The sequence below is a fragment of the Phalacrocorax aristotelis genome, chromosome 20, assembly GCF_949628215.1.
Source record: "Phalacrocorax aristotelis chromosome 20, bGulAri2.1, whole genome shotgun sequence".
NCBI classification, from domain to species: Eukaryota; Metazoa; Chordata; class Aves; order Suliformes; family Phalacrocoracidae; genus Phalacrocorax; species Phalacrocorax aristotelis.
Window position 1 is genome coordinate 3,410,155 of NC_134295.1, and position 25,364 is coordinate 3,435,518.

Consider the following 25,364-nt stretch of genomic DNA (forward strand, 5'->3'; position numbering starts at 1 on the left):
CAGCCTCCCCCACAGCATCGGGGAAAGTCCTCTGAGCCTTTGGCCCTGCACATCTCCCGCCCTGCCATGAGCTCTGCTCCAAAGCCTCCTCCCTGAGCTCCTTCCTCTCTCCCTGCTGTCACTTTTGTCCCTGGTGGGTTGTTTTCTTCACCTCTCTGCTCCTCTGGAGGTGATCCCAGGGCCTGCAAGGGAACAGGCAGCAGCAACACCCACATCTCCCTCCGTGAGCTGGGAACCGCAGGAAGGGTGGAAGAACCAGGCTGAGCTCTCCCCTCTCTGCAGGAGCGCGTCCCCTGCACAGTCCGGCTTCACCCCTGGAGAACTGCAGGCAGCTGCCCTCTCCCCTTCGCCTGCCTCCCAGGTCTTTTATCATATTAATGGCAGACCCACAGGGAGACTGACCCGCTTGGGGCATCACTGGACGAACCTGCAATTGGAAAACCGCTTTTGAGCAGGCTCCCTTGTGGGGATGGGCAGTGCCACCTCCCTTCCCTGCCCGCGCTGCCGAAAGCGCCGACCCTCGCTCCTGAAGCTGCCGGCGCTGAGCTCTCGCCGCTTCCCCCTCCGGCTTTTTGGCCGGCTCCGCCTGGCACAGGTACAGCCTCTGAATAGAAATCAAATTTTGCTCAAAAGCATTAATTTCTTCTGGATCGTGGAGCGCCCAGATGGTCTCCAGCGGTAATGAAGGGAGACCTTGAACGTGTCGCTTGAACAGCGTGAAAAGCCAAAGTCAAACAACACTCCTCCCTCGGTGGTTGTGTTTGTTAGCTTGCCCAGAGAGCCAGGATGAGCGAGGCATCGCCCCGGTCCAGCGGTGCAGCTGGCACCTTGAACCCACAGCTATAATCCCTCACCCTTCCCCAGCGCTCATCGCTCCAGAAACTCCAAAGTTTCCCAAATGCTGCTTTAATTGAGCCTGGCGGGGGGGGCGGGAAGGATGACCCCGTGCAGCGTCTCCGCAGCATAACCCAGAAGCAGGGATTTTCTTTCATCATCGACTCACTGGGTGATGCTCCCCTGGTGCAGACGGGCGAGGAACCCGGCATCCTGCACCCCATTTCTGAGCTTTAGCCCTAAAAACCTTCCCTGGGCAATGCTGCCCGCTGTAGAGCCAGCCGAGTGGATTCTGCATTTGCTGACAGACCACGGGGTGCCAGTGGCAAAGTCGCAGGGGGAATTGCAGGGTTGTGTTTTGTGGCTCCCCAGGGAGAGCAGGGGTCTGGTTTGATGCTCTTAGATTTACCACAACTATGGGGATGAGGGGGAATGCAAGCTCGGTACGTTTTTTAATTAAAGGCTGATAAACAGCCTCTCCGCCTGCAAAACATCCGTGGCTCGGGGGTATAATGAGGCTGAATCTCCTCAGCACTTACCAGCGTGTTGTGTTGTGGTGGCAGTGCAGGAATATGTTGGTGAAAGCTGGGATCAGTTGTTTCAGCGCATTGCGATGTGCCACCGGCGGTTACAGCCGTGGGATGCTGCTCGCTGCCCCGCGGGGACGGGGATGCGGGGACGGGGATGTGAGGATGGGGGTGCAGGGATGGGGATGAGGAGAGGGGGATGTGAGGATGGGGATGTGGGGTTGGGGGTGCGGGGATGGAGGTGCGGGGACGGGGATGCAGGGGTGGGGGTGCAGAATGGGGGTGCGGGGATGGGGATGCAGGGATGGGGAGGCAGGGATGGGGAGGCAGGGATGGGGATGCAGATGTGGGGGATGGGATGCAGGGACACAGTGCCACGATCCTTGGGGCTGACAGGAGGGGTTGCGTCTGTCTCTTTGGCAAGTTCAGAAGTAGAAAAGCAAATTGTCGTGCTCAAAGGCGGCTCCTTGGGGAAGCTCTCCTCTCTGTGCCTGCCGGGAGGAGAAAGTGCTTCTGGAACCTGCTTTGAACACTGTCCGTGGGGGGCTGCATCGCGCGCCTCGGCTGCTGGAGTTAACTTAGGTCAATGTTTTTATCCCGACTGCCAAACTCTCCCGTGCTTTTGCAGCTGGAAAGGGGAAACTACTACAACCCCAGTCCCAGCACAGGCCGGCCTGGCTGGGAGAAATGGGATCTGCCGGTGCATCGCAGGCCGTGGGGCTGACGGTGGGGGTCCGTGCCGTGGGAGTGGGAGGGGGGTATCCGGGCGCTAAGCATCCTCTCCGGGAGCAGCGGGCCCCATCCTGCGCCGGGGGATGCCGGGGCTGGGGTCCCTGCTGGGAAAGGGGACCCGGGAGAGAGGCGTCCCGGCCCGGGGCCGCCCGCCCTCCTCCCCGCCGCTCCCGGGGCCCGGCCCGGCTCCAGCCCCGCTCGGAGGCAGGAAAATCCCCATCGATCCCAGCAAAACCATCGCAACTTTCCCACGGCCGGGAACGGGCTGCCGGCCCCCCCGGAGCCCACGCATCCCCGGGGGGGTGGACAAGGGGGGGGGTCCCGTCCCATATGCGTGTGTGTGTGTGTGTGCGCGTCCCTCCCCGCCGCCATCCCGGCGCTCCGCCCCCCCGCGGGGCCGCGGCCGGGGCCGGGCGGAACCCGCCGCCCCCCCCGCCCAGGCGTCCCGGCGGCGGCGAGGGCGAGCCGGGAGCCGGGAGCCGCGAACCGGGAAAGCGGGAACTGGGAGCCGGGAACCGGCCGCTCCGCTGCCTCCCGCCGCTCCATGGCCACGGCCGCGGCGGCGGAGCCCAGCGCCCGCCGCCCCCGGGGGCCCGGCCCCGGCCCCGGCCCCGGAGGGAGGCGCACGGCTCGGCGGCCGCCGGTGAGTGCGGGGCGGGGGGGAACGGGGCCCCGTGGGGGCGGGGGGGCACCGGCGGGTGGGTACCCACGGACACGGCACCGGCCGTACACGCTCGCATCAACCCCGGGCGCGCCGAGCCCGCAGCAGGATGAACGGCGGGCACCCACGGGGCACCCACAGTCACCGGGCACCCATGGCCACCGGGCACCCACAGGGCACCCACGGCCACGGGGCACCCACAGTCACCTGGCACCCATGGCCACCGGGCACCCACGGCCACCGGGCACCCACAGGGCACCCACGGCCACGGGGCACCCACAGTCACCGGGCACCCACGGCCACCGGGCACCCACAGGGCACCCACGGCCACGGGGCACCCACAGTCACCTGGCACCCACGGCCACCGGGCACCCACGGGGCACCCACAGTCACCGGGCACCCATGGCCACCGGGCACCCACGGGGCACCCATGGACGTGGGACGACCACGGGGCACCCATGGACATGGGGCACCCCCGGCCGCCAACAGGCTCCCGCAGACATCAAGCGACACACAGGGACACGACAGACGCAAGCACATAGGCACACAGACATGGGCACACGCGTGCGCACACCAACACGCAGGCGTGCACAGGTGAGCACGCACACTCGTGTGCAAGCCCACGCACGGACACGCGTGCACACACACCCCCCTCACGGCCAGAAAGCGGGACCTGGGAAACAGCCGGCCGTACTATCCACATCCCAGTGCTTTTTGCAGCTCCCCAAGCCTCCTCGCAGAGGGTTGAGGCGAGGAGCGGGCACGCAGCTAATCCCCACGCAGGGTTTGATGCAGACACTCGAGAGAGGAGAAGTGGGTGGAAGTCACCCCAGTAGCTCCTGGACTTTGGGACTGGGAGGGTCTTTCGGCACAAGGGGCTCAGCTTTGCGGCTTGGAGGAGGGGAACAACCGCAGCCAGACCCCCAGCTCCCGTCTCGCTTCCAGGTGGGTTTTGATTCCTGTTCACAAAATCAGGGAGACGGAGCTTTTGCAGGGCGAAGACTAGGGGAGATGGGAGGTTTAAAATGCTGGAGGCAACAGTAATCCCGGCTGGGAACACAGCTGGGAACTTCACTGCTTGCAGGCAAAGTGGGAAGGGGGTCCCTGGGGTGGGAGGAGATGGATTGTATGTGTTTGTACCCGCTGGGTAACTTGGGCCATGCCTGGGAGCAGGGAGGACTTGGCAGCCCCCTAGAGTCCCTCCCTCCACTCTGGCAGGGATTTTTCAAAGGAGCAGCAGAGAAAGTGCCAAATTCAGAGAGTTTGGTCCTAATTCCCTGGAAATCCCGGCCTGTGGATTCCTTCCCCCCCACCCCCCTTTTCTTTTGGCCGGGAGGATTCGCAAGGTGCTTGGCTGCAGCCTGCATCCCCGGGTGCCCTGGCCACCCTGCACCGCTTCCAAGAGGCAGGAATTCTCCCAGGAAATCCCCCTGAGCTCTCTCCTCCTCCAAGCAAGCAAAAAGCTGCCATTAGAAATCCGCTCTCCGTTTAAATTTAGATGCCTGCATTATCTTGAATTTGGATTTATTAATTATTTGCATCTGGTTCATATCAAAAAAAGTTGAGCAATGCAGATGTCCTGATTTCAGCATCAGCTTGGAGGAGAAACACAAAATTCGCTGGCGTTTCTATTGTCTCCTTAAACAATGGCCCGTCAGAAGCGGCCGGGAATTACGATCCCCTTTGCAGGGGTCTGACATGAATTAAGCACCCGTCCAACTTGCGTGATCTCCTCGCTATGGGTGACTGCGGCTCATTTCCCAGCCGCAGAGATTAGTCTAATTAGCAGACCAAATCTGGGTAAGGCAAGCTCTTGTAATTAGTAATCAGTTGGATGTTTCCACGCACTTTCTTTGCCTGAGGGGTAGAGAGGAGTTTAGCGGATGGCCCCGTTTCGGGAGCAAGGAGGACTTTGGAGCAGTCAAGGTGAACGGTGCTCGTGACACTGGTGGCTTTCCCTGATCCCGGGCGTTGCCGCACCCCGTTTGCCCATCGGGACCCTCTCATCCGGGGGACCCCATCAAGCCTGGGGTGGAAAGCGAAGGGACAGACCCGTCTGTGTCCCCAAACCACCCCAGCACCGTCTTTCCCCGTAGCCTGCTGTCCTGGTGGCTCCTGGCTGCTGTCTGGGATGTGTCACCTGGAGGTGGGAAGCCGGCAGGACGCTTCTCCCACAGCTTGGCCAGGCGCGGAGGTGCTCTCTCCATCAGCGAGTGCTTAGTGGGGGTGGTTGTGCGCTCGCGTCTCATCCATCCCGTTAACGTCTCATCCATCCTGTCCTTCCCTTGGGGGAGCCGAGATCTCCGCTTCTGCGGAGAGAGAAACGAGGGATGATTCAGACTGATGAGCCATCACCTTTGGGTGACAGGCAGAGGGTAAGTATTCACAGCCAGGACCTCCGGTGCTGCAGCAAAGGTGGAAATCTATCACAAGCCCCATTAAAAGCAGGCGTGAGACCCCCAGCCCAGGACCAGAAGGTGGTTCCCGCTGGGAAGGGGGATAATCCTTCCTGCACCGTGATAACTAGTGTTACTGCATTCATGTGAAAGCTTCTATGAGGGAACTTAATTAATTATGATTGATTAACAGGTGTCCCCAGCCAAAACTGAAGCTGGAGAGGCGGATTTTGTCACCGTGTTGGGAATGCGCTTTTGCTGGGGCCATGGCAGGGAGATCTACCCCTCGGGACAGAGGCCGGAGGAGGCTTTGCAGCTTTGGGCTGGGAGCTGCCTGTGGGTGCTGGGAGTGACAGGGTTGTCTTCTGCTGGGAGGGTCCCAGAAAGATGCTTGGCAGCTTTTTATCCTGTTTCTTCTCTCTGGATGCCTTAAATGTGTAGCCAAGGGGGAAAACTTGAAGTGGACCGAGAAAAATAGGCAAGGAGGAGGCCCCACGCCACTCCAAGCATCCAAGACGATGGTTGCACCCCATGCCGGGACCCACGCTGCTCCCCCTCCGGCTTCATCTCTCCTGCAGCCGGGATGGGAGGTGAGATGGGGAGAGGGGAGCTGGTGCCTGGGTGCTGCTCCGTGCGATCCCCTCCCTGCCCCGTGCTGGGGGCAACGTTGGAGGTTAGGCTGAAAAAGGGATTCTTTTTAAGCATCGCGTCTTGGCACAGACTGTCGTTACTGTTGTCCATACCTTCCCCGGTGGGTGGGGAAGCCAGGGAGGGCTCTCACAGCGCGGCATGTCCTTGCGTCCGTAAGGTCTCGGCTGCCTGGGTCCCCCTTCCATCTGGAGGGGGATTTGGGGGACCTCAGCCACCACGGCCTTTGGCATCAGGGGGTCCCTGAGGGGCTTGGATGAGCAGAGGGGGCTGCTCTGTCTCAGCACTTTGGGGGTCTCACCCATCACTGCGGCCTTTAAACACGCTGCAGGCTTTGCTGGCTGATTTGGTTACACATTCCAAAACCAGTTTATTCCCAAAGTCAGGAGAGTGGCTTTAAAGTTGCAATATTTTAGGAAAAAAAAAAAAAAAAAGGAAAAATGAGGGGCTTTCTGCTTGTCAGGCCTTCCTTGAGTGCTTGTTGCAGCCTGGGCTGCTCCCGGTACCAGCGCCCCGGGGTGATGCGCTGGAGACGTGACGTGCAGAGGAACCACAAGATGGGATCCTGGGCATAGGGTGGGACAGTGCCCCGAGGAGGGGCAGCACAGCCTGGAGCGGGGCAGGACAGCACCACTGGAAATGCTCTCCCTGGGAAGATGCTGGGTTTTAAATCCCTGCTGGTGTGGTGGAGTCTATCCCTCTCTGAAGCCCTTTCCAAGATGTTATCCTGGAAAGATAACGGGCAAGGGGGATAGACCTGCAAGGGGAAGGCAGCTGCCCTCAGCGTTGCTGCACTTGGCCCTTTTCCGTCCTTTTTTGCAGCTCTCCAGCACATCACCGAGCTGGCTGGCCGCTGGCCGGCATCTCCTGCCACATGGCGCCAGGTCGGCACTGCCAGGCACCAGTGCAGCCCCTCACCCCTCGGCCGCAGGGAGATTTTGAGGCCAAATCTGCTTTTTTGATAGCCTGTGGCACGCTGCAAACTCAGGCTCTCAGCTCGGTCACGGCAGGGGCAGAGCATCTCCAGAGCACCCAAGGGATGCTGGGACCCGCCTGGGAGAGGGACCCTTCCCAAATTCTGCGTTACCCCCGGTCCAGCTCCGCTGTCATCGGCTGCGTTGGGATTTAGTGTCAAATTTTAGGAGCGTCTGTCTGCGAAGGCGGCAGGAGAGGATTGGGGTGGGAGGGTGGAGCCAGCAATGTGCCTTCGTGATGGGGGGGATTAGAGAGATATTTGCGTTTACTTTAATGCCAGGCTTATTGCGGGGATTGGAAGCTTAACTCCGAACCTGGCAGCGCAGCAGCCCTCATCTCGCTCTATAACGATAACGGCATTTACATTTCTATACTGTCATTCCTCCCCACCGGGAATCAAAACCTCAGAACTGGAGGCGTCGGGTCCCGGTGAAGCACGGCTGCCTCCGGGCTGGAGGGAGGTGGCCGGGAGCGAGGGGAGCCTCGAGCCACCGCCGGTCCCAGCCAAGGCACCGGGCTGTCCCCCTGCCCCGGCAGCACCCCCGGGACCCCCGGCCCTGCCCTCCAGCTGAGCCGTGTCTCGCGCCGCTGCGCCAACATTGCATTAATTCGCGTGAGTGTCGGCGTCTGCGAGTTGCAGAATTGGATGGCAACACTGGTTTTTTTTTTTTTTTTTTTAATTTTTTTTAAAGAGCTTATATAACCTTGGGGATTCTATTAATAAAAATAATGGTTTTGAACTCTGGGAACAACCAGCCCCGACGATGAGCAATTAAATGCTCCAACTTCAGAAAGCAGGCAGCTATCGGGCAGCGGGGAGATAAGGGGAGAGGCGTTGGGGGCAGGAATGGTGGCAGGGGGCTGGGGAGGGAGCGAAGGGGATTCCCTGGATGCAGATTGCCGGCGTCTGCCTGTCCCTCCTGCCCTGGGTCTCCATCGCTGTGCCCTAGGGAAAGGGAGAGGAGCGGGGAATAGGCTTGTTTCAGACCCAGCCTGGGTCTGGACCCCGTGGATGGGCACCCTCTGGTCCACCTCCACCCATTTTTAAGCACCCCAGCTCCTGCGCTTTGACCCCGGGCCATATCCAATATGAGAGCGAGGGAAGAGCAGCCCAGTGTGGCCCAGGTGAACGTCACTCGGCCCCAGGCCCTGGGGGAGATCCTGGGGGGATGCTCATGGTCCCCACCAGAGCTGGCTTTGACTCCACGGGGCCTCAAGGGGGGGGTTAAAGGAGGTAACGGCGGAATTGGGTTTAAAGAGGCTCGACCAAAGCTCGGGGCCAAAACTGAGAGGAGGCTGGTGGGGGGGGCGGTTTCAGGGTGACTTTGGGGGCCACGAGCCCTGGGTGTTTCATATCCATCCCCCCCAGCTGGTATCAGAGAGTCTTTGCTCTGCTCTTGTGGTTTAGGGAGGTTTACTCCTTTTAATCCCTGAGTAGCCAGCAAGGCATTTAAAGGGTTTAATATGAATTTAAGAGAAGTTGAATCTAAGATGGTAATTAGAGAAAGCTGGGGCACAACCTAAATCATGGCATTTGGAGGCAAAAAAACCTCACAGTCTTTGGGATGTGTTCAAGTGCCTGGTTGTTCCCTTTTAATACCAAAATATTTAAAAACTCATTTTTCCATTCAGGGTGACCATTGCATTCAGGTTATTGTGTTTCCCGTTTTGCAAGGCAGGATTATCGGCTTGTTTCACAGAAGGGTTTAACACCCCACTCAGCAGCGGGCTGTGGGTTTGGCTTGTTTTGTTTGGGACTTTTTTTCCTTTAAATCTCCCTTATTCAAATTGTCACAGCTTGACAGCCTTGTGCCAGGAACACGCTGTCATCCTGAAACTCATATCTTTAATTCCTTCCCTCTGATGCTAATAACACCTTAAGATGATTAAGACTGGAAAAAAAAAACTTAGCATCTTATTTTTCTGCCGTCGGTGATGCTGGTTGTTGGCTCTCGGCTCTTCATTCATCTTGGGGAGTAAAATTAGAGCGGTCACCCTCCTCCTACCAGGGTGTTTCTCCGTGGTTTTAGTTTCTGGCTTTTAACTGCTGAATATCGGTGCCACCGGGCTGCCGTGCTATCCGAACGCTTTTCTTTTGCAATTTAAGGCGCAGCGGCGTGGCGAGCCCCCTCCCGCAGCACCCCTTGGCTGGGGGCCACCCTGCGGCGCTCCCCGCTCACGCCGGCGGCACGTCCCCGGCCCCCGGTTGGGAACAGCCCGGGCAGCGTTCCCACACCGGCCCCCGGCAGCGCCGGCAGCGCCAGGAGACGCGGGCGAGGGCACGGACGCGCCGTCCTGCCCGGGCTGCACAGCCACAGCCCGCGTTACCAGCCGTCGCTGGGCACACAGCAGCGAGCAGCCGGGCTGCAAGGACACAGGCTCCTGTCAACAGGAGGTTGTTTATCGTTTTTAAAGATGCTTTTGGTCCAGGACACGTTCAGAGCATGTTTTAGCTTCCCCATATCGCAGAGCACCACTTACCCTGTTCACGGCAGTGCCAGCCCAGCTGATGCTTCCCTGCCAGGCTGGTCACCGGCTGGTTTTGGCAGCAACTTTGACACCTCCTTGCTCATCTAGCAAACAAGATACTGGGTAAAATTAAATACTGCACACTGCGGAATGCCCCATAAATCCCTGGATGCGGTGCTTTATCCCTGTGTGTGTGGGGTCAGGACCCTGTGGATGCACTGAGTGGGTCGGCTTTCCCCTGAAGCAGAAGAGAGCAGCAGATTGAGAAGAGTCTCCTTCCGCTAAAATCCTGCATAGGTGCTGGGTTGGTGGGTCCCGCAGTCTGACGAGCGTCTCGAGGCCGATGGGCTGTTGGTTTAGGTTTTTAGGTCCTGTTTGGATAGTGAGCGGAGCAAACTGGGGAGCTGCATTGCTCGCTGGGCCCCGGGCGATGCGGCTTTGTCAGGCCTTTGGTTTGGGTTTTCACGTGTAGCCGTGCCTCAGTTTCCCCAGTGGGCAAATAAATAAGCCCCTTCCCTCACTGCTGTCAAGCTGAGCTGGCTGGTGCCTCCCTTTTGCAGGTGTCGTAGGACTCGGTGACCCAGGACAGGGCATTTTGGCCCCCCCGCTGCCAGTGATGTCTCTGCCGGTGCAGCAGGGTCCCGGCCATCCTCGCTGCCCCGGGCAACTCAGGGGGTTTAGGGATATGAGTTTTGAGGCTTTGGCAGCATGGTCGGAGGGAGCCCCACTGCTGCTGAGCAGGGAGAGAGGAGTAACCTGAGGAAAGCAGGGAGGCGAAGGAGGAGACCAAAGCTTCTGGTCCCTGTTGTGGTGCAGCCTGGGGGCTCAGTGGCCCCCATGCTCCCAGCATCCCTGTGCTCCTGGTGTCGTTGTGTCCCCCATGTTCCTGTCACCCCCATACTCCCAGTGTCCCCGTGTTCCCCAGGCTCCCAACACCCCTCTACTCCCAGAGTCCCTGTGGGCCCCATGTTCCCAGCATCCTCATGCTCCTGGCATCCCCATGTTCCCAGTGTCCCTGTGGTCCCCCTGCTCCCGGCACGCTCATGCTCCCAGCATCCCAGGTACGCAGAACCCCAGACCCAGCAAGTGATGCCTCTTCTCCCCTTTTTTTCCTCCCTACCCCACAGGAAGAGCAGCCGAGCCGGAGACGATGACTGCCGAGGGCACCAAAACCAATGGACCCATGCGGGAACTGGAGGCGGGGGGGACCAAACCGCCGATGCCCCCCGCCCCGCCGCGGCGCCGGGGGCGCAGGCTGCGGCGCAAGTCACCGCCGGAGGTCCCGGTGAAAGGGCAGCTCCGCATGCGCTCACCGTCGGGAGCCTTCGTCATGGTGGGCATCTCGGTGGTCCTGGTGGGCATGACCATTGCCGTGGTGGGCTACTGGCCCCACCGGGGAGCCGGGAGCACCGGGGCCGGCACGGGGAACACCAGCACCGCGGGGGACATGAGGAGGGAGGTGGCCGCCGGGCGCCACATGCCCCACAGCGAGAAGCTCAAGCTGATCGGCCCCGTCATCATGGGCATCGGGCTCTTCATCTTCATCTGCGCCAACACCATGCTGTACGAGAACAGGGACATGGAGACCCGCAGGCTGATGCAGAAGGGTCTCTACTCCATGGCGGCTGGTCTCCCTGTGGGGACCGGCCCCGAGGACGGGCACTGCCAGCATGGGGACGGCCAGCCCATCCCCAAGGCCAACGCCGAGTGCGTGGAGGGCTGCTACCAGGTGGATCTGTCCTGCCAGCCCTGCCCCAGCCCTGGCAGCAAGTGGTCTGACTGCTACGGCCCCAACAGGCTCCAGACCACGGCCGAGCTCCTCCAGCATCCAGCAGCATCCCCTGCCGCCTCCCTCCTCAGCCTCCGCTCTGGCACCTCCGCCGAGGCCAACCTCAGCCTCCACTGCCACGCTGGAGCCGATTCCCTCCTCTCCTCGGCCGTCGGTGCCTTGGCGTTGCCCGTTATCAAGCTCAACAACCGCTTGCTGGACGTGGCGGCACGGGGGGCTGGCGAGAGCGCAGAGGGGGACATGGCTGAGCCCCCTGCCGAAGCCCCGTGGCTCTCCCGGGCTCCGTTCTCCACCAGTGGCAGCATCGTGCCCTGCGGCCAGGACCGTGGTGGTGGTGGCGGCCACGTCATCATCAACGTGGATGGTGGCTGCCCCGGCACGGAGCCGGCGGCACCGGAGCTCAGCCTGGATGCACAGCTCCACCCCCCAGGACACTCCAAGTCCCTGGACCTCGGCCGGCCAGGGGTGCTGCTGGTGGCCCCCATCAAGGACCGTAAGAACCGGAGCTGGCCCCGGCTGGACCACATCAGCCTGGTGGGTTACGCCAAACTGGAAAGCACCGGCGAGTCCTCGGACCGGCTGCTGGAGCCCAGCGAGCCCCAGAGCCGGGGCGAGCCCCGACCCAGCTCCTGGGCGGTGGGGATGGAGCAGGGCACGCGCGTCTGACGTCCTCACGACCCTCAGGGACCGAGACGTCGCAGTCCCTCATCCTGGCCCACAGCACCCACCAGCGACCCCAAAACATCCAGGAGGGGTTCAGGTGGTGTTTTTAAGCAGATGCCAAGAGGGAGGTCCCGACTGCTGCTCCTGGGGGAGGACTGCCTGGGGTGGGATGTCCTCTCATGGCTGCCTCTCGATGGCTTCCCAGTGGATGCCCTTGGCCTTACAAGCCCTTCTCCTGGTGGCTTTTCCAGAGGAGCCCTCGCTTCGAGACCCAACACAAACTGCAGGATGAACACTCAGGGCAGGCAAAACCCCACCAGCCCCCGCAGCACTTTGTTTCAGCGGGATTGGGGTGGGGGGATGTTTTGGAGGGCAGTGTCCCCTTGCCCAGCCTCAACCCACCGGAAAATTTGCTTGACCAGAGCACGTAAGCCCAATGGGGCTATTAAATATTATCTTGATGCCGTGCGGTCCTGCCTCGCCTCATCGTCTCGCCTGCGGGATGCTCGGGGTGGGCAGCGCACCTGCGGCGGCCGGTGCCGGAGGGTCTCCGAGGCCATGCTGCCCCCACCCAGGCTCAGCTGGAGAGAGTAAGGATGTGCTGTAACCAGCTGCTGAATATTTGCAGAGTAAGGTGATAAGCTCAAGGTTTGGGGGGATTTTTGCAGAGTAGGGATGTCAGGGTGCCTGGGGAGCTGCAGGTGCTGCTGCGTGCCCTTCTGCTGTTCAGGCAGCTGCAAAATTAAGAGTTTCTGGGGTGCGGTGGTTCCCAAAGCCCATCTGCAGGTCCAGGTTTATTTGTTCTCTTTTCTGGTGGGGTGAAGGATGCGGGTAGTGGGAGGATGCGGGTATTGGGAGGGATGCGATGGGGCAGAGAGTTAGGGGTGAGTGTTGGTGCTGGTTTTTCTGGGCCCTGTTGGGTGCTGTTGCATTATTTGGTGCCCTTTGGATGCAGAACAGGAGCTGCACGGGATGAGGCCAGAGAGCCAGCCCTGGCACTGGGGCAATGCAACCCCCGGAGAGAAGGCAGCACAGAAACAAAACCCTCCAAAAAACCCATCACAGCAGGAAAATGCAGTGGGAAAAGGTGGATAAAATGAGAAATGAGGCTGCGCTGTGGGATGCTGTTTGCATCCCGTCGCGGGCGACGGCTCCGGGCTCGGCAGACCAGAGGAGGGAAGTGTCAGCTGCCCATTTTCTTGCAAATGAGCAATTTTTGCCCCAGCATTTCTTTCCCTATCCTTTCCCAGGGCCTTTACGGTGTTTGCCCTGGGGAAGGTGGTCAATGCTTTGGTGCTCGGCCCCCATGCCCGTTGATTCCCCTCGCACGTGGCTGCAGCGTCCCTCTGAAGCCCCATGGGTGAAGCCCACCCGGGAGGGCTCGTGGGGACAGGGGGGTGAGGGGGTGTCAGGTCCCACCGGCCATGGCGCAGCCATGAGGCAGCAATGGTGGGGCATGGTTAAAATAAATAGGAACTGGAGAACTATCCTTCACCTTTGTATTTTTAAGGCAGGGGCTGGAAGGTCCCAGCTGTGCCACCGGCTCCTGTGAATGCTGGGACAAACCTCCACCGGGCTGTCCTCCCTCGACCCGGGGACGCACAACGCTGGAGTCTGAGCCAGTGCTCCTCCCAAAAAGAAACCCCCAGTTTTTTAACACCAGTTCCATCTCTGGCTCTGGCAGAGACCCAGGAGCCAGGGGGTGGTTGGGCACCCACCGCTGGCTGGTGCTGAGCCTCGGGCGGCTGCCGAGGGCACCGAGGTGGGAGCATCCCCACAGCCCCTCAGTGGCAGGGTACCACTTGGGCAGACACCTGTAGCTTTCCAAAGCATCTTTTTGCTCTTTGCCTGTTTCTTTTCCCCCACCTCCAGGGAGCTGTCACCTACCAAAAAGCAGAGAAGGACTTTTTTTTGCAGCAGCAGCAGCTTTGCCTTGTCAAAGCATCCGGCACCGACATCTTGCCAGGCACCCGGGACCACCCTTGATGCTGCCCTCCCCATTGAGCCAGAAGTAAATGGTGCCCTGGGTAAATCACTGCTCTGATCCTGTTTTCCAGCCAGAAGCACCCTGTCCATCTGCAGCAGCCGTGTCTGCCGGTGCTGGGGGCTTGTCCCAGCCCGGCCCATTCCCCCGGCTCTTATCACGGATGCCAAGGGTGTCAAAGGATGGGTCAGGGTGAAGGGGCGAGGGCGGCTCTGCTCTCCAGTGACTTGGGAAGCTTCAGAAATGTGGCGTTGCTGCTTAGATGGGCTCTCTGCCTTTTGCCTTCCCAAGACCAGAGCCCGCCATGGTGCGCATAAATGGCTGAAATATATTTTCTCTTAATGAAATGTATTTTTTTTTCTTTGGTGATTCGTGTCTCTGCTTCTCCCTGTCTTTGGTCTGAAGCGAGCCCAGAGCCTCAGACCTTGCAAGCCTCAGGGACAATACCCTCCTCCAGACCAAAACATCCCTGCAGAATGGTTTGGAAACTGTCTTTTCTGGCAAAAAAAAAAAATATTCCCAGCACAAGTGTTTCCAGCGGCTCAGAGACCAACACCCTCCTGGCCCGGGGCTGAGGCTGGGCAGAGGGGAACCATCTCCAGCTGGGGGCTCTTGTCACCCCTTTTTGTCACCCCATGGGGCTGGGGAGAGGGGACAGGGCTGCGGGAGCCGGGGGATTGTGGTGGCGATGCTGTTGTCTCACCCAGCTGTGATCGCCTTCCACATCGCCCCGCGTTACCAACGGCACTTGGCACCAGAGCTGGGAAGCAGCAGACTAAAGCTTCCAAGAAACAGAACTGCTCCGCACTCATCTTAGAAAAGTCAAGGTTTCCCACAACTTTTATGTTTTTCCTCCCTTTGAAAACTCGGCATGCCTTGTTTCAATTTTATTTTTTTAATTTCTGGTTTGCCTTTCAAACAGGAGCAATATCTGCTTGGTGCCCTATTGCCCGGAGCAGACCTGGCCCCGTCTCTGCCTTCCCCCGTGCCCCTGCACCCGCTCCCAGCCTGCCCCATGTGAAGTCCCCCCAGCTGTGGGGCTGCTGAACCCCCCTTTTCCCAAAAAGCAACCCCATAGCTTCCCCCCCCACCCTCCTGCAGTGTTTTTTTCCTGCTTTACAAGAAAAGGCTGCCTCTGCTTCCAATGCAAACTCCCCCAAGAAGTTTGGGTACCAGCATCCCCCTTTGCAGGGAAGCAGAGACGGGGCCGACGGCTGCGGTCTGGGAGTCGGTAGCACCCCTGAGGTTTCACTGGGAGCGATACCAGCCCACAGCTCAGCTATTTATTTGGCTGTTTAATCATAAAATTATTTAGGCACTGGTTCAATGCAATAAAGAGCAACAACAGAAAGTCACCGGCGGGGCCTGCCCCGAAGCAGCGTCCCAGGGGATGTGCCAGGAGGTTGTTTTTATCTGAAAATAACTTTTCATTTGGGCTTAACCAGCTGCAGCCAGAGCTCATGCCAGGCCCTGGGCCATGCTTCGGAAACTGGCAGCAAGAAACTGGAGCCTGAAACACTGCAAGGAGCCACGCCAGGAGCTGCCTTAGGGCTGGGGGCTTTTGTTTTAATTTTCCTACTTCATTTTCTGGCTGGGGCTCAGCCTGGCCTCAGGAAGCGGCTGCAACCCAACATGGCAAATGATGGGGGACGAGAGGAGAACCTGCCTGCAACATCTCCTGCCTGGACCACACACCGACTCCAGCATCCTTCTGCCCAACTCAGCAGCAGCCTCTGGGGAGGCATTTCTGAGCCATGTAGGGATTGTTTTAAAATGCAAAGCTGCTTTATTAATTAGTCTGGTGGGGTGAGAAGACCCCTGCTCTCTCTCAGGAGAGCATCAGCTCCACACCCCTCACCTGCATCTCTGCCTGCGGACACGGTTTCGAGAGCATTTGTGGGATTTTAGCAGCACTGTCTTCAACAGCTCGTCCTGCTGTGGATGCTCTCAGCCCCACGCTGTCCCCGCAGCGTGCTGGGAATGATAGTGGGTAGGGCTGGATCTGGGTTAAAACCAAAAATTTAAAAATAAAACAAAAAACCCCACCCTGGATCCCCGCAGTGGCCCTGCTCAGCTGCAGAGCTGTGAAGTTAAACCATCCTGGGAGCACTGGAGATCTCACGCTGTGCAGGGTGATGCCGGACAGTATCTTCTCATCCTGCCCAGGAACCAGCTCTATAAACTATAGATTAAGTACTCAGACATTACCACCCTCCCCAGGAGGTGCCTGCTGCAGGGGGAGCTTCCTACCCAGAAAAGGGGGATTTCTCCAATAACACCAGCAAAAGAGATCAGCGGGGCTGTCCCCAAAGCTGGCCAGGACTGACCACGGGGTGTCCTTGGGCCACCACAGCAGAGGATGGAGGCAGGAGAGGCAAGGGGCCCCACTAATTGCAATTACCCCCATGCCACCGAGGCACCTCTAGGCTGGTACATGGTTACGGGACAGCTGTGCTTTGGGCCAAAAATGGACAAAATGCAGAAAATGGGTTTGGGGAAACCACTGCCATAGGTTGTGTGTGGGAGAGGTGCCCTGGGAAGGGCGCAGACCTCCCCAGCAGCCACATCCCATGCCCAGGGCCACCCAGCCAGCACCAGTGGGGCTCCAGGTTTGCTGCTGGGACACGTCCATCCCCAGGGGAGGTGGTGGAGGCCGGGTTAATAACAGCCCTTTGAGCACCTCCTTAACAGGACACCTATGTGGAGCTGGAGCCAAGGACTGTGCAGCTTGAACAGGGCAGGCTCAGAGCCAGCCCCAAAAACATCCCCCAAAGGGGCAAAAAGGGCGGACAAAGAGAGAAAGGCTGGAGCAGCCACACAAAAAAGTAGCAGATAACACTTGCAAAGGATCCAGACCCAAACCCCCGAGCGCAGCCAGCTACGGCCGCACTTGGCCAGATCGGCCACAGGTGAGGGAAGATCCCTCCCACCCCACACCTGATGCTGCTCAGCCCACGGGGTCCCACTAAGCTGCCAGCCTCAGGCTGGTTTGCAGCCCTTCCTCCTCCTCTCCCCGCAGCAAGGGAAGCTACAGCCGTGAGTCTGCATGGCCGGTAAGTCCTTAAGATTTAAAGTCTGTGCAAAGGAAAGCGCTCCGCTGGCGGCCGCGCGCCTGTAGTACGGCCAGGGAATGCAAATGTTGGTGCATTATTTAGGGCAAGTGCTCTCTGCTATAAATCTCCTTCCTGAGGCACTGGGAAGATGATGTGTTGGGGTTTCTGTGCCGGGGCTGAGGCTGGGGCCGTGGCAAAGTGCACTGAGCGATAGCGCGGCGCTTTGCACCTTATGTTTAAAGATGAGGACCCCTAAGCGGGGGTGGTGGGGTGTGGATATACTCCCTGATGCTATAAAGCCTTGTGACCTCTTGGTGAGGTGTGCAGGGTGCTGCTTTTGGATGCTTTATTTAAAAAAAAAAAAAAAAAAAAAAGAAATAAGTGCAATGTAAAGTTGTTCTCTGCATTAATGAGCCAGCGCTGAGCCAAGGGCATCTGTCTTGGTGCTTCCTGGCACCTGGGGAAGCTGGGACGGGGCTGGAGCTGGGGTGCGTTTGGGTGCTGTTGCTTGATTTTTTTGTTTGTTTTAATTTTATTTTTTGGCTTTTGTGGGTTTGGGGGTGTCCTGCACAGACTCGCTGGACCCCCAGGCTCTGCACGTTTCTCCTGCTGCAGAAAGGGGCTGTGCAGTGTGGGGCTGAGCCCCTCAGGGCTGCTTCTGGGTGGGATGGGGAGAGCTGAGCTCCAAAGCCCGAATCCCCCATCAGCTGTTCTCAGCATCCCTGTGAGGTTGGAGCCGGAGCCCAAATCTCTGGGGCTTTGGCTTGGAGCCTGTTGGGGAGCCTGTGCTGAGGGCAAGCAGGGGGAAGGAAAGGATGTGCAGATAATGGGGTATGTCTGGCATGCAAGGGGTTAATTGGGACTTGGGACATTTAAGGGCTGGGAATTTGGGCTTTGGGAATCCATTCCTACCCCAGGAAAACTGTCTCATATGGAGGAGCTTGGTAGGATGTGTGTGTGGGAGGTGGCAGGGGAAAGCTTGTGTCTCACCACCTTGGAGCTTTACTGCTGCGGAGGCAGAGCAGAGCGTGGGTCGGGAATGGCCAAAAGCCGCTGCCTGCGGCTCCCTGGGGCCTCGGCACCGCGGCGACACCAGAGCATGGACCAAAGCACGCCAGCTCCGGAGCCTGGCCCAGCCTCAGTGTCCTGCAGCGGGCAGGAGAGCAGCTGCTTTCGGGAGATGAGCTCTATCCCCATCAGGGCACCAGAACTGGGGCCGATGGAGCCAACCCCGCCGTGGGGACAGCAGGGCAGCGGTCTCTCCTGGACGTGTCCTGCACGAGAAAACTCTTGTGGCACTAAATGCCGTGGCCACCCGAGATGTCCCCTGGGTGCCAGAGCTGCGCTCACCCACTGCCTCATCCTGGGCGAGCGCCTGGGCACGGGTTTGCGCCGGCACAACTGGGCGCTGCCTCGGATCCCACGGCAGAAGCTCTGCAGGTTTCCCTGGCGCTCGCCGAGGGCGGTGGGACGCACCCAGCCGGTGTGTCCGGCTCCATGGGGCGACAGAGGAGCCGCGCTCTGGCCAGAGACCCACCGCCTCCCTGCTCTGGAGTTCTGGAGGGGGGAGGCGAGGTGGTGGCGGTGGCGATGGAGTGGGCTGGAGGGATGCCGCTCCAGGTCTGTGGTGTTTGGGAAGCCCAGCATGGCGCAACTGGGCTGTACTGGTGTGTACTGGGCTGTAATCCCAGCCATTGATTTGGTTTTCCAGCCTTCCAGGGGCTGGCGTGATCCTGGGATGCTCTGCAAGAGCAATGGGGATGCTCTGCTCCCCCAAACCGACTTGGGGAGCACCAAGCCCTCAGAGCCTGGGTGGGAGCGAGGGGCTGCTGGAGCTGATGCCCACAGACCTGCAGATGTGCTTACCTGGGGGCTTGGGGACAAAGCAGGGGTGAACCCAGTGCCACCAACCTGGCTGCTGTAGGACAGGAGCTCGTGCCCTGCCTCCGCTTTTGACTTTCCCCCCCGTGCCTCAGTTTCCCCAGTTATGGACCAGTTCGGGCTGCTCGGTGAGCAGCCGAGCTAGGGCTGAGCTTGGTGTGTCCTACCTGGCCTGTTGCAAATGCAGTTCCTCCCTTCCAACCCTGTTATCCCAGACCCTAAACCACCCTGGGGTCGCCCACCTAGAAGCGATGGAGTCAACCCCACCGCTTGCCTGGCTCCCGCAGCAATTCCCCTGGGGGCCCTGAGAGCGGCCCTGACCCCCGGGCACCACGCTGGTCCGCAGGGAACACAACTGGCTGCCCGAGCCCCCAAAATGAGAGGAACAGCCTAAAAATAGCCTGGGCTGGAATGAGCTGGTGTCTGAATGGGAACTTTCTCCTGCTGGTGCGATGGCTGCTCCTCTGGGTCAGGGTCTGGGATGGAGACCCAAGGAAGGACCACGGATGGGTGCTGAAGGGAAACGGCTTTTATGGCTCCTTCCCAAAGGATGGGACCTCCAAGACAGAGCCGTTGCCATCAGTGGGGGATCTGGGGGCTGGAGCCGGTGTGGGGCCACCCAGGAGCCCGCGCTTGGTCCCTGGGGACCCCGTGAGCTGCTGCTGCCTTCTGCTGGTGTTGGGACAAGGAGTTTGGGGTTGGTTATTTTTATTTATTTGCATCTCTCTAGATTGCCATGGTGTTTGTTTACCTAATATTTTCCCTTGCTTGTAGCCAGGCAAAATGCCTCTGGGCTTTGTAGACTTTGCGGTTTTGGGGGGGGGGAACGGGACGACTGAGGCACGGGGCTAAAGCGAAGCGATAGGGCTCAGACCCCCTCCCCTGCTCCAGCTGTGAGGGGGTAAAGGCACCCTGTGCTTGGGACACCCAGCCCGGGGCTGGGCTTTAAGGGGAGGGAGCTTTAAGGAAAAGCCCTTCCAGTCGTGGCTGGCTCCTGGTTGACGGCCCCAGGGCTCGGTGGCAGAGCAGGGGTCCTAGCTGAGCACCGGTGGTTGGTGTTTGCTGTTACTGCACTTGTCCTGGGGACACACTTCCCCTCGGCATTTCAGATGGAGCTCAGATATCCCCTGTGCTGTGGATGTCCTCGCCCTTGCGATGGCAACGGTCCTGCCCAGCGAAGCGCCGCGGATGGGCTGTGTGGGACCAGGTCCCCCGGTGCCACCGATGTCTCTGGGGAGGGGCTGGGCTGGGAGCCCCTCGGGGAGGGCAGGGGCAGCGGGGATGGCCGTCAGCTCACATCCCCTCGCCGACGGGCTGCCCTGGCGCAGGGTGCCCAAGGGTGGTGGTTTTTCTGCTGGGAGATGCCGCTGGAGTCCAGCAAACCCCGGCCGGTGACGCTCCCCCTGGTATGACCTGATGCTGAGCTGGGTGCTGTGGGGACGGGCTGGGACCCACCTCTGCTATGGGGCAGCTCGTCAAGGCCAGGCAGAGCTTAGTGTCGCTCCCTGGGTGACTTCAAATAATTCAGAGGGGGGCAGGTGGTGCTTTGGCCAGCTGGCGGCTGAGCGGGTGGCTGACACCCCGACGTGCAGCTGAGCGGAGTGATTAAGCTATTTCTTGGCTCTTTGTCCCCCAACACCCTGTCTTCAGGGGTCGCGGTTCATGCCTGGCTGTGGCTCATCAGGCCAGCGTGTTCGCTGACGGAGCTGGGACCGCTGCAAGCCCCAGCTCCCCAGGACAGGGTTATTTAAAGCGTGTTTTGGTGTAACCCTAATCAGGTTGGACAAGACGAGGAGCCCGGGGCTGCCCCGGCCGCGTGCGGCAGCCTGTGCTGGCTTGGGGAAATAACATGATGTTTGACTCTGCCTCGTGTTTTAAGTAAATGGAGTTGCTGTGACATGTTATGGAAAAGCAGCTCCAGGGGTGGCCGGTTCCCAACTATCTGGGGCCGATTTCTGTGGCTCCTTTGTACTTTTTGCTTTACAGTACATTGAGATTTAATACTTGGAGTGGCTTGAAAGCAAACTGGCCAAAGGCAGGGTGTCAGTACGATGCACTGGCTTCTCTCCGCAGCCATTTGAATTAATGTTGCTTTTTGCATGTGGACAGAGACATGTGCATGAGCAGCAACGGGGTCATGGACCCTTCCCCTTCTGTCCTGTCGGGGAAACTGAGGCACGACGAGGTGGTACCACAGCCAGCCCCAGGGCTGCCCCTGCCTTCCCATCCAGTTCCCAGGCTCCAGCTGTCCTATCGGAGCCAAATGGCTTTTGTTCTCTGTCAGGCTGGCGGCCAAGATGCCCCATCAGCTTTCTGCGGTATTTCTGTCCCTCCTAAAGATGCTGCGGCCAGAAAAAAAAAAAATGCAACAGGACAAAAAAATAAATAGCTGGGGTAGGCATGTTCCCCCGCTCCAGTTCAATCGCATTTGCTCAGGGTTGGGCAGCAGCTGCTCAGCACAAACCCTCACCCGAGCTCACCTCAAATTCAGGCGCGCAAAGGGAGGTTTTATATCAAGTGATGATGTTTGCGGGAAAACTTGGGCCTCTGGGGCTCCCTTCTGGCCCTTTCTGGGGGCTTTGGTCCCACACGTGGCCCTGCTGGGAGCTGGCTGCAGTGTCTGAAGCCACCGCGAGCGCAGGGAAGCGCAGCCGGCGGCGGCTCTGCCGGGGACGCGCCTGGGAGGCGCCGGGTCTGGCTTCGGCTGGAACAAGCAAATTGCCACAAAGCCGGGATGCGGAGAGAGACCTGGAGGAGGGTGAGGACAAGAAAAAAGGCTTCGGGGCCCAGGAGACAGTTTTGTTTGAAAATTTATTGAAAAACGCAATACAAGAAGCAATACTGAACACTTATGTCTGCCTAAATGCTACAGCAACTTTCCCTTTGATTTACTATGAAAGTCCAAAATAACAGCTTCCATCGCTAATCGATCTATAAAGATTTGCCAATTTTAAAAGTTCCTATTTATTTTTATAAAGAAGAGTGTAAACACCTACCCTAGACAATTCATAATTGCCTTAGAAAAATTTTACAAAGCTCCTTCATATTCTCAACTAAATTTTTTTAAATTTTTTTACAAGTTTCATCTCTAAGGCTGGGACACTACCACCTCTTAAGGTAATTGTACAATTAGGAAAACCAGCAAACCACAGTTTATTAAAACCAGAAATCAGTTATTCCTTTGCTAATACATCTGTGTTGGTCAGAGATTGCTATTTGGCAACCGGAGCTGCCTTTCCAGTTTAATAGAGGAGAACATGAGCTCCTTGCCTTCCTTTCTATAAAAACATTCATTCATATATAAATAGCTTCCATATAATGTATATTATACAATCAAGACAGTCTCTGGGTGAATTTGTGGAGTGGGAAGAGCTGGGAACATTCATATAAATAGACCTTACTTAGCTGGTTTGTCCCTAGAAATAACACAGCATGCTAAGAGCCAAGGATTTTAAAAACCCGCCGGAGGTGGAAGGGATGCCGGCAGCCCCGGCTGAGGATGGAAGAAGCTGCTTCTGCTCGTAAGTTTTATCTTCTTCCCAGGCTGCCGCTGCTCCTGTCCAGCTCCCGGGCTCTGCACGCGGGCGGCCGCGTCGGCTGGGGAGGGTCGGCAGGGCTGGAAATCCCCCGTGGGGTCAGACAGCAGGGCGACGGCAAAGGTCAGACGAGGCGGTAACTTGTTTAAACTACTCAAGGAGAAGCCAGAACTTAGATGCGGGAAAGTGTGAGAATGAACAACCTGGAAACTGCCACCCAAAATCCAGGAAAAAACAAAGTTATTCTAGTCTACGGGCCCTTAGAAAGGGGCGTACGCAGCCACAGCAGGCACATCTTTTTGGAAAGGAACCACCTCTCTGTGCCAGCAGGTTTCTCACCCCAGAAATCCCCTGCCCGGGGTGTTTTTGTCCCATTCATCCCGCTCAGGGCACAGGACACCCCAGCTGAACACCCACGGCCAAGCTTCAGCCTCTCACCACGTCCCCCTGAGTTCTCGTGATGGCCGAGTGCCTTTAAGTGCTATGGCCAAACTTAATTTATCACGCTGGCTTTGTCTGGTAAAGCTCAGAAATCCTCTTAATGACTACTCGGTGTCCCTGTTTCCTCCGCAGGTAGCTGCTCCAGGGTGAGAAGGAAGGCCCGAGTGGCAGAAAGCTCAGTTCCTAGAGAAGGGACATCGCCAGAGGGCTGCTCAGCACGACGGGCTTTAAGGCAAGCGTTACCCAACTAAGCTGAGGACAGCAAGGACTCGGACCTGTTAAAGGGCCTGTGTTGCAGAATAAGGAAGGAAAAGGCTGTTCAGACATAAAGAGGAAGACTTTGGCTCTATACTACAGCTGTGGAGCCCAGGACTCCCTAAATCCCCAGGGCAGGATGCCTGGTACCCAGTGGAAGGCAGAGCATCACCGGAGGGGACCACTCGCCCGGAGCAGCCCGAGCAGCAGCTACCGGCATGGGAAGGCTGGAGGCTGAGAAGGACCCACGGCCAGCAAGGCTCAAAGAAAGCAAAAATCCAGCAGCTCCAGCGTTTTCAGCATAGTCGCCAATCAATACTGACAGCTTAATTAAAATTGCACCTGACTCTGAGAAGCTACACTAGCCCCAGTGTAGTTCAAAGGTTGTTTGCAGCTAAACAGCAAGTTGTCACAGCCTGAGCTAAATCCAGTGACTTCTGAAACACATTATTCAAATTTAAAATAGCAAAGAGCTTTTTTTTATTGCCATTCTCTTCCCATCCTCGACTGCAGAGCAGCAGCAGAGCACTCCATGCCCTCAGCTACCAATGTGCCACACTATATATATATATTTTAAAAAAAAATCACAATCTCAAAGTGTACCAAAGTGATCACAAGTGTCTGGGCAGCCTCTTAACAAAGCTTGGTTTGGGGTTTTTTTTTTTTTCTTCATTTCTTTTTAAATGTACATGCTGGAAAGAGAAACCAGGGCATGATTAAAACACTTCCATGAAGCTCAGAAAGCAGCAGCAGGAGCTGAGCCCCAGATGCCGTGCAGGGAAATGCATCCAGCTCCAGCGAAGATGTTTTCTGGTCATCCCCACCTAGCTGGAGATGGCCCCCGTGGTCTGTAAGCTCAGCCTAAAGATGCAGACACTAACCCTGGTATTTCATTCCAGCAAGGTGGTCACGAAGCCAAACGAAGTACAGACCCTTAAGCCAGCGTGGAAGAGGGGGTGGCAGCGCTCCCCACACGGCTTGGCTCTGTCGTGACCAGCAACACCTGACACCTCCTAAGATTCCTTGTTCAGTCTCTCCAAACAGAGCTTACAGGCCTAGGTAGGATTGTCTAAAGGACTTTAATTTAAAATGCTAGTAGGTTATACGCCCTGGTATGGGGGCAACATGTTTAGCTTCAAATACCTCTGTGTAGGGAGGAAAATCTCCAACCCATGACTTATTAAAAAAAAAAAACAACCCTAATTTAAAAATCATGAACACAAACAAGTGAATAACTATGACACTGAAAAAAAAAATCAATTACTGTGAATGCTGCATAAGCCTACCTTAATAGCATTCAGAGTCCAAACACCTTAAACGCACACTTCTAAGGGCTTTTTTTAATTTAATGGCATCTAGAAAACACAAACAGGTAGGTAGCACTCGGCAGAGACACACAGGAGGAAGGCGAGGTGCTGTCACAGTCCTCTTAAAGCTCTAAAATTCACAGTATAAGATACTTGAAGCAACTTCCAGTATTCCTTAAACCTAGTCAACTATTAAGATGTGTGCATAGGCTACACCACAAAATCCTACTGTGTTCACACATCGGGGGCCTGAAACCCAACGGGGAGGAAACTCGGAGCGAAGGCGGCAGCTCTGCTCTGCACGCCCGGGCGGCGCGGCTGGAATCTCCAGCTCCCTAGAGCTAAAAAAATCAAGAGGCAATCAGAAATGCTGCACAAAACTGAAGTCTGACTTTTTAAACTGACTCTCCCGGCAGAAGGACCCATGGCTTTTTCAAGGCGCGTATGGATCCTACACTCGGAATATGCACGGATGTGGCTTATCTCCGTTATCCCTGATGAGGCGGAGGGAATACAACTTAAAACAGCGACCCTTTGAGCCCTGCAAGGCGTGTCTGGGTCTGTATCTGAAGAGGCTATGCGTGAGAGGGAATGCAAAATGGAAAACCTGTAAAAAATATTCAGTACAGTTAGAAATATGGCATACTTCTGTCACAATATAAAAAAAAAAAAAAATCTATATCCAATACGATCCAATGGAGTCTGGAAAATCCCAAGTAAAATGTCAAAGCGCAACTCCTAATAAATGATATGAATGTCTCTGAGTGTCAAGTCTTGTAAATCCGAGGTCTTTGTGCTCCAGGTAGTTTCTTGGTAGTTTTGCTGAGCTGCTTCTTCCTGGTGTTGTGTCTAGCAGGAACGATTCCTAGAGAGAGAGACAAGTGGTAAGTTATGGCTCCCGACAGCCGGCTTTCTGGGAAAGGAACCTGCTTTCCTGAAGCCGCTGGAGAACTGAAATCAGGTGAGTTATCATCAATAGCAGGTGTGACTTCAGGCTCAGAGCCACCTCCAGGCGCCCGGCACAAACAACGTCCTGCTCCCATCCCTGAAGGACCATATTTTAAGAGCTGCAAGGCCAGGAACCCTTAAGGAGACCTCTGCTGTTTTAATTCTGGTTTGGACAGTTAACAAGCCCAACCACACGCCTGTTAAACCACGCTGTCTCTCCTCTCGCCCAGCTTCTTGTTCCAGCTCCCAAATCTCTGCAGGTACC

At 57.5% G+C, this 25,364-nt stretch overlaps 2 protein-coding genes across 51 annotated transcripts in view; one reads left to right on the top strand and one right to left on the bottom strand.

Moving 5' to 3' along the window:
- Positions 1–2,283: 2,283 nt before the first annotated feature.
- TMEM200B (transmembrane protein 200B) lies at positions 2,284–23,414 on the top strand. Its single transcript, XM_075114695.1, has 2 exons — positions 2,284–2,736; positions 10,370–23,414. Exons 1-2 carry the CDS (start codon positions 2,424–2,426, stop codon positions 11,695–11,697), a joined length of 1,641 nt encoding a protein of 546 aa, XP_074970796.1. The 5' UTR covers positions 2,284–2,423; the 3' UTR covers positions 11,698–23,414.
- Positions 21,405–25,364, bottom strand: part of EPB41 (erythrocyte membrane protein band 4.1) — a 95,917-nt gene continuing 91,957 nt past the window's right edge. For all 50 annotated transcript variants that reach the window (XR_012663780.1, XR_012663781.1, XM_075114691.1 and 47 more), the window contains one exon: positions 21,405–25,016. The gene's annotated coding sequence lies outside the window, so the exon portion shown is untranslated. The remainder of the gene's footprint in view (positions 25,017–25,364) is intronic.

Bases quoted from the DNA above. Each gene is read 5' to 3' on its own strand.
- TMEM200B (XM_075114695.1), top strand. From the start codon at position 2,424: ATGCGTGTGTGTGTGTGTGTGCGCGTCCCTCCCCGCCGCCATCCCGGC. The intron at 2,737-10,369 runs GTGAGTGCGGGG...CCTACCCCACAG, and splicing joins GCACGGCTCGGCGGCCGCCG to GAAGAGCAGCCGAGCCGGAG.